The sequence below is a fragment of the Oreochromis niloticus genome, linkage group LG2 (genome assembly GCF_001858045.2).
Source record: "Oreochromis niloticus isolate F11D_XX linkage group LG2, O_niloticus_UMD_NMBU, whole genome shotgun sequence".
NCBI classification, from domain to species: domain Eukaryota; kingdom Metazoa; phylum Chordata; class Actinopteri; order Cichliformes; family Cichlidae; genus Oreochromis; species Oreochromis niloticus.
This window is the reverse complement of record NC_031966.2, coordinates 17,990,885-17,999,342: the sequence shown is the minus strand read 5'-3', so window position 1 is coordinate 17,999,342 and position 8,458 is coordinate 17,990,885. Positions and strand designations below refer to the sequence as shown.

Below are 8,458 nucleotides of genomic sequence, written 5' to 3'. Positions count from 1 at the left end.
GCCTTAAAACGTCCTTTTTGTCCTCATAGCCAGCAGGTGGTGACACTCAAGATTATGTTTGGGAAAATTAGCCAATTTTTCACTTGATTCATTAACTTTGTAAACATTCTCCTGAATGGTTTTTGGTCCCAGTCTCTGCTTTTCACTCGTATTCAGCATCAAATTATTTTCATTTGAAAAACTTGTGGTCCCATTTAAAGTGAAATTTAAAAAAAAAAAAAAAATCAGGGCACTGTGAGCATACAGTGCACACATTTCTTAGTCAGCTCCACCTCCACTACAGTTGGTTTAGTATTTGGTTGTATTCAAAGACACTGGGAGGAGACAGCTCTTCAGTTCTCTCGATAAGTAAGACTAACTTTTTATGGTAAATGGACTGATTCTTATATAGCACTTTTCTACTCTCCCGGAGTACTCAAAGCGCTCTATACAACTGCCTCATTCACCCATTCACACCCACTTCTAAACTCAAGTGCAACGTAAACTACATTCATACACATTCATACTCTAATGAATGCATCGGAGGGCAACTCGGGGTTAGTATCTTGCCCAAGGATATTTGGCACGCAGACTGGGGAAGCCAAGGATCGAACCACCAACCTTCCAATCAGTAGCTGATCTGCTCTACCACCTGAGCCACAGCCACCCCATTTATCCTGTTGTTCACCAGCATCCCGATTACTGTCACAGTCAAAAACATTTACATTTTGTTAATCAAAGCTTTAGTTTGCAGTAGCGCTCCTGCTAGCTATTGCCCTTTCATTCAAGTAGTTTACATATCAATGTGCAGTCTATGCTCACGTAGCAGAACAGCGGGTAAAGACAAAGTACCATTGGCATCATATTTAAGTTTAGCTTCTAAACAGTGCAAAGCTGATGACTTCCATCCTGTTGAGTTAAAAGAAAATAGGTGCATTTTTCAGTGCAGCACTACTGTGGTGGTCACATTAACTGTAAGTCTTACATGCTCATGACACTGAGCTGTTAATGGCACATACACCAAGACAAATGTGCAATGCTGCTCAAGCAGCAAAGTACCAAACAGGCCTATAGGTAGAGCTGTTCCTTTCACAAATGGCACACACCTGCAGAACATTAGACAAGTAAATTCTTTTACAGGCAAATTTATTTAGACACCCATGCACCCTGGACATGCATGCATTTTATCAAAGTGCCATGGTTAAGCGCAAAGTGCTGCTTGAATAAGATTTCTCCTCAGACAGAATTAGCTCAGGTAAGGAGGGAATCGTTACTGCCTGCTTTGTCTCATCTCCATAATGTTTGCGTATTCCATTAGGCGGAAATGCAAAATGAAACATAATTATGTTGTATTCCCGCTGACAACTGATCTGTCACAGGGTGCATTAGAAACACGGCTGTGTATAGCGTGAAGAAAGAAGGTGGCAAGAAGAAGAAAAAAAACTTGTGTGGGCCAGGCTCATCTCTCAGAGTTTGACAAGGCTACTTACCTGGAGGTTGTAAAAAAGAAAAGAAAAAAGAAAACAGGATAAAATAAATAAGTAATACCTGCCACATCCACACAACTGTACCCCTAAGCTCATTAGACAAACACACTTCTAGTATCTCATTTCCAGTTCTACCGCCCCGGCCATGACAGATCTCTCAGCCTGGTACAAAGCGCAATTACACCGGACTAGACAAATATAGCAAGGGGGCATAATAATTCTGAATCACCTCGAAAGTCAAGAAGATAAAAAAGCTGTCCTTCTTATGGTTGCAGTGCTGGTGCCTCGTAAGGAACTAGGTTGGCCTTCTTTAGCACTTGCAGCCAAGTACAAATTAACCTCCCTAGATCAACAATAAACCTAATTAGAGTTGTGTTCTGCAGCACACATCTCTAAACACAGATCACAGCTTGTTGAGAGATGAATCTCCATCTGTCTGGCTGCACACTGGGAGGAGAAGAGGCTCAGAGAAGATCAGTCCCAAGATTCGTCGAGAGAAGCGTTGCGTATTTCTGTGTGCGAGTGCACACGAGGAGCGGGAGAGAGCTCCTTGTGACCGGAGGTATACTTACAGATGTCAGCCCTTATTTTATGATGTCATGCTGCAGCTGGGATGTGGGACATGGCACATGCGGAGAGAACACGCCGTTACATGTGAGCAGACTTGGTGGTGGTGGTCGGTGGGCTGTAAAGCAAATGGTTAGGACAGGAGCAGCCCTGCCCTACAATTTGACGCTCGCTAGTGGGACTCGTACAGACTGACACGAACCGATCACATGGGAACACATCATGGAGAGTTAATTTTTTTCATAAATTGCTGCTCTAAAAAAAAAGACTCTGCTATTAACTGTAAACTCAAACTGCCTAACACAGATTTAAGCTGCATATTTTTTGACTGCCTATAAAAGAGAAATTCCAGAGAAAATGTTTCCCCGGCTAACAAATTAAAATTCTTTAGTATCAAATAATAAACAAATGATTGCATTGCTACCCTGATTTTCCCCGTTGTCTAACATAGGTGGAGATAAGCTGAAGTCACAGTAGAGAGAAACGTCTGCAAAATGATTAAAATGAGAAAAATTCCTTGAAATGTGTTTTCAGACGCTTGTAATTTCCCTAAGCTGCCATTAGACATGACAGCATTATCACTTTGCCTTTGACACTGTGCAAGATAAAGCAGTGAGGACACCAAGGTCCAAATATGTTGCTTTTATAGGTAGGAGCTGTCTCATTTATCATGTAGTAAAACCTCGAGCTCTCTGTAAGCTCTGTCCATAAGTCAGAGGAGCAGGTATCTTCTGCCATGCTATAAAATGAACTGAAGATATAATTTTAGACCCGAGTATACGGCAAAACAAAAGGTGAAGACTTGATCAAGAAATACTTGTGACCTGTGAATCCAAAAACAGTCTACTGGCAAAAGAATAAGAGACAAAGAAGCTCACAGAAATGAGTTTATATAACAAAGTGGTTATTATTTAGTATCATATTCCATTACATAGTTTATGGAAGGACAGTGTGCATAACCATTTTGCTTTTTCATGTTTCTAAGGATACAAATAAACTTAAAATGTTACAAATATAAATGTTTCTTATGACAATAAAACATACTCAGTGACAACAAGAAAGGTAGGCAGGGATATGGCAGCTTACACACCATGGTTGGACAGGGTTTGTCAACAGTTATGAACATTGTTTGTTGATTCAGCCACAATTGTTCTTCCACAAATCAATAGTAAGCGCTAACAAAGTCGGAAAGAACTGGATATGTGGCAGCTGGGAACTATTTACCAAACGAAATGCTTTGCAAATAGTTCACTCTGTTAGTGGCAATGTTGTATTTACGAATCTTAAACAAATTTTTCTCCGCCTGAGCAGGATAACTTGTGAGGTAAAGTGCACAGTCAGTGAGTGTAAGTAACATTTCAAACTTTTCTTTCCACTTTTCATTGAATCACTTGCCACTGCAGAGAAATGGCACCTTTACCTTTATACCCCTGCCTTGCCATTCTTACCATTACAACGAGAACATCATCAGCTGAGATTTGTTAGTAACAACCAGTAAGAGGATGGGCCGATATGCTGATTTCCACAATAACATGGCAGACCAATTCGGGTTCATTGTCAATGGACTCTCTACTATTTTTCTAGAAAAAACACATTATTCTGAATATTCTACAAGATGGTAATGGGGGAGAAACACATGAATCACTCACAGGGACAATGGAAATGTTGTCATTGTAGAAGTGTCTTGTTTTCGCCCATTGCTATCATTCAAAAACACCATATTCAAGGTGTATTCAAGGTGAACACTGATGATCTGGAACTTCTATAATGGCAAACACTGTAGCGCTTAGCTCAGTACGGTGCACATCAGAATCATTACAAAACAGATTTTTAAATGACATCTCTAAAAAGATGCATGAGTGTTTTGATAAGAAATAACACTTGACTATCATAATAACATCAAATTTCCTTAACTGGATCAAAGTTGAAATAACAATTACATTTTTAAAAAAGCTTTTGTCTGTACAGTCTTTTTCATAGTGTGGAGAAAAAAAAGCTAAACAAACACTTGGCAAATATGGAAGAAAGTTGTTTAAAATGAGCAAAAAAAGAATAATTCAGTCAAATTTTGTGAGAAAAACATAGCGTTACTGCTAACCACAAACCACTGGTTGTTTTAGCCTACACAGTATCCAATCATAAAGGCGTAAAAGCACTAAATATCACTGTAGTTGGACGACTGATAAAACAATGGCCGCTATTAATTGCTTGAAACTGTGCTGAGGGCAAAGGGCAAGTATCTACTAGAAAGGAAAGAAAAATCACTGCAATCTCTGTGCTGTGTGCAACACGTCTTTAAAACTCCCATCAATGCAGAATCCCCTATGCAGAAACCTCATTCTCTCTGCTTTCTCTGTATGACTGCTCAAACCTTATATTCAGAGGAGAATTATTGTCTTCTTAAATATGCAGACTTCTCAGAGTATTGTGGGTGCACCTTGAGCCGAGATGATGTGTAAAATTGCATTTTTAGAAGCACGCAGGCTGGGAGAGGAGGCATCATGAAACAGACACATCATAAGCTGCACTGGCAGATTGTTTAAATGAAAAAAATCTCCATCTATTCAGCCCAGGAGTCAAGCACATGGAATCCTATTTTGCCTGAGTTCCTGTTCCGATTACTGAGCTGGCATGGTGCACACAGACAATTGCCCCAAACAGAAACACACAGACACACACAAAGCCTACAGCTGAGTTCTGTTATTAGTATGGTAACCTGTCTTAAGGTAAAATGATTGCTTATGCCCTTAGTGCTGGGGAATGGGAGGGCGTTTGGAGACTCGCTTTCTAAGACAAGGATCATCTTGTCTACTGTGCCCCTCAGTCGATAATTCTGCTCGTGCCCGGTCTCCATGTGGATTCAGCGGTTGTTTTTAGTAGCATCTGCTTACAGTTTAGGGAAGTAAGGGAACAAGGGCCACCCTAGGCATGAATACATGAATAAATAGTTCACGTGAAACTGTGTGACAGTGAGCCCATACAGAGAAACAAGCTTACAGCAAAGTTTCAACTATCACGTACTCAAACGCCACACACCAGGTGACTGTTTAGAGTTTGTCCAGGTAGAAGAATTACACAAATCCCACCTCTTGGTGGTCTTAAAACCCTGTTTGGCCTCATACATTCAATCAGATGAATTTAAATGTTTTGGAACCTACGAGGGGTTTTCCATATTTATATAAAATCATGTCTCATGTTCTACCAAATATATATTATTTTTCTCAGTTAGGTTTGGGAAAAGGTCAACATTTGGGATAAAACGGACCCTTTCACAAAGTTAAACACATGTTAAATTGCAAGCAAGTATCTCCTCATTTTTGTTTTGTAATCATAGAGACAAGTCCTACTTCAGGCACTGATGACAGCACTGCCTTTCAGCAGCTACTACAATAGGTTGCTTACAAAAACAGTTGTTATTTTAACCTCGTTCAAAATTTTACCATAATTTCTTTCTTTCTTTTTCTGGAGATTCCAGTGTTTAAAAACCCAAATGAAAGACAAAGTGCAAACCTTTTTACTGCTAGTTGATGGATTAATTGTTGGCCTGTGCCTTTATTGTATTTCAAACAGATTAATAATAAAATGATGGTAATGTTGTCGTATAACCACGTGTTCCTTGCTGAACACCTGATCACAGGAAAGGTCAAAAAGTTCATGTTAGCTCCTCCAGGCAGTTAGATGCATTTAAAAATGTGTCAGTCTCTCATGTTAAAAGCAAAAGCGACCTTGGGACAGATCAGCACCCAAAGGCAATGTTAGATATTACACAACTAAAAATAAAATGCATCTTGTCAAAATGGAGATTACAGTTTCAAAATCCATGAGTCACAAGCTCTGAAATATCGGTACAGACGGGGGCCAGCTCTTGTGGCTTTGTGGTATATGCAATGAGCTGATTTATGGAGACGACTGGCTGTTGTGAAAACTGTCTTGATGTTGGTTGAAGGAGGTACTGGCAGTAAGAAATTTTAAACAACTACTCCCTCTTTGATAAGAGCTTGGTGAGCTGCTCGAGAAAACATCAGCAGGTTGAAGGCTTGCCAACACGGGTGTTAAATCCCTGTTTTCCATTTAGAGGACAGCTGCCCCGCTGCTTGTTTGCAAAATAAAGGGTGTGTGGTATGTTCACGGGAATGAACTCTGCAGTCCTTCTTGGCATTATTTCTTTCTTCAGTACACTGCAATGTTCAATACATGTTTCACGTCAAATCTGAGTGTGAAGTATTTTGATTACAGAAGGATTAAAGTAGAAAGCTTAGACTTGCAAGAATGAAAATGGATTTTCAAACAATCAAAACATTTCATTTCTCTGCAGTAACCTTAAAATGTATTGTTTTTAATATCAAACCAGCTAGAGAGGACACAAACATTTAAAGTGATGAACAATTCTTGAATAAATATGTAAGGCGTCTGATGAACTGGATGAAAACGAAATGCCAGATTCTTCAGTTCTGTGTAGTTTCTTTAGGCTTGTTTGTTCTGTACTTGGTGCTGTGTGTATGTGGGATTCCTTGGAGTTTGTGTATGTGCCACAGTAAGGGGTGGTCTGTCCCTCCTTCAGATGTCTTCTAGGTCTCCTCCTCGCAGCCCTCTTTGGCACTTATCTAGCGTCTTATAGTAGGCGCGGGTGATCATCGAGCTTGGTGATTTGCGTTGTGCCGTGAGCGAGATCTTTCCAGGACTGCACGACGGTTGTCTGGTTAAAAAAAACAGGAAGACAAAGAATAAAAATACAAAATGTGAGAATCAGAAGGAACATGAAAGGGCTGGTACATTGATTCATACTAGCACAGGAGCTCAACCAAATCAAAGACTGTATAGAAAAACTAAAGAGGGCAAAAAAAAAAGACAGAGGAGAGAGGAGAAACAACGTGAAGAAAATCCAGGCTGATTGAGAGCAGAGCAGCAGGGAAGGAGGGAGAAACAGAAGATGCTGCTGGAGTGGAGGTGCTTGTCTCTGGTGTCATAGTAACTCTATTCAGCTCCTGATCCAGACTTCCACTCAAGAGCCCCTCAACTATTCTCTCAACAGATGCAGTATATGCACACTACACAAAGTAAATGCACAAAAACTAATAACACTACAAAAATTGTATACATATGGGCTTTTTCTATTAGACCAGGTCGAAGCGTTTTCAAGCCTGTGTGCTCTCTCCATCGTGACACGTTTCCACCGTGGCCTCCTGCAGGGGACAGGTGCACTGCAACAAGCTGCTACGGAGGTGATAGCAGAGCCGCCCATGGCCAAACTATGTGGTGTCCTCACTGTCTTTAGTGGCTAAAATGTGCTGGAGATTAGAGAGACGTCCTCTGGTGTTCAACTGTCAATACTTTTGCAACTTCTACCTGAGTTTATTTGAAGCTATGTGGTTCATTCACATGTCAACCTTGTATTACTGTGAACTGAATGTTTTCAGCTGTATCAAGTGCACTAAACATTTCCTGCTTCATGAGCAAAGCTTTTGACTGGTGAACTGGCAAAGGCCCTAATACAGAACCCAGACAGAAGCATTGTGTTGTAGGTCTTTAGCATTAGAAAGATCCTTTGAGAAATGAAAAGGATCAACCTAAGAGTCCAAACTTCAAATGAAAAAAACCTAACATGAGTCAAAATACACAGAAAAAATTCAATCAGATATGCTTCGCTGCTAGTAACAGAGAATATGCCACTGTAGCACTTGTGGTCAGAAAGCAGGCCAGTCACACTTTGGGTTTTTCTCTTGCCAGTTCTATGACAGAGTCATACAAACACTGCCTCCTATGCTATCCAACGATGGCTGCCCAGAAATGCCCATGGCATCTACTGGACAGCCAGGTGGCAGGTGGGGCTGAACAGAACCAGGAAGCATAGCCATGGAGATGACTGCAGGCACACCCACACAGGACTCCCTGGTATTTCCAAGCGTGCCGTCGCCAATGTGCCCATTACTCAGTGCCAGCTGTAGGGTGCCAGGCGTCCCTGGCTGGGCGTTGTTTAATGGCACTTGCACCATCCATCATGTCAGGTAATGAGCTGAGAGTGACTGCGATGCCGACGAACACATACACAAACACGTTCACACGCAAGATCCACACCGACTCCCACATTCACAGCGGAGAACAGCAAGCACTCCTTCAGACTGGATACAAAGCATCATGCAGATGGTGCACAGGAGGAGAGGGGGAGAAAGAGGGAGGGATGAAATAGAAGAACCGAAAGGAAGACAGATCAAGATGTTTAAGAAAAACAGATAAAGGTCCTGCATTCTCAAATTATTTTAGTACGACAGAGATTCATATACAACAGGCCACTGCAAAAGCTACCACGTTCTGGCAGCGCATCCAAACACATCACGACCGCTTATTCATGTACTCATTTTTCTGTTCACAAGTTGTGCTTTATTCTGTAAGCATGACTTACACAACCTCCCTCTTTTCAAAACAAG

At 41.0% G+C, this 8,458-nt stretch overlaps 1 protein-coding gene across 1 annotated transcript in view; it reads right to left on the bottom strand.

The window, feature by feature from the left end:
- Nucleotides 1-3,152: 3,152 nt before the first annotated feature.
- The window catches only part of diaph2 (diaphanous-related formin 2), a 346,460-nt gene continuing 341,154 nt past the window's right edge, over nt 3,153-8,458 (bottom strand). Inside the window, exon 31 of the mRNA XM_019364462.2 lies at nt 3,153-6,729. Within this exon, the coding sequence (XP_019220007.1) occupies nt 6,665-6,729 (65 nt within the window). The 3' untranslated portion in view covers nt 3,153-6,664. The remainder of the gene's footprint in view (nt 6,730-8,458) is intronic.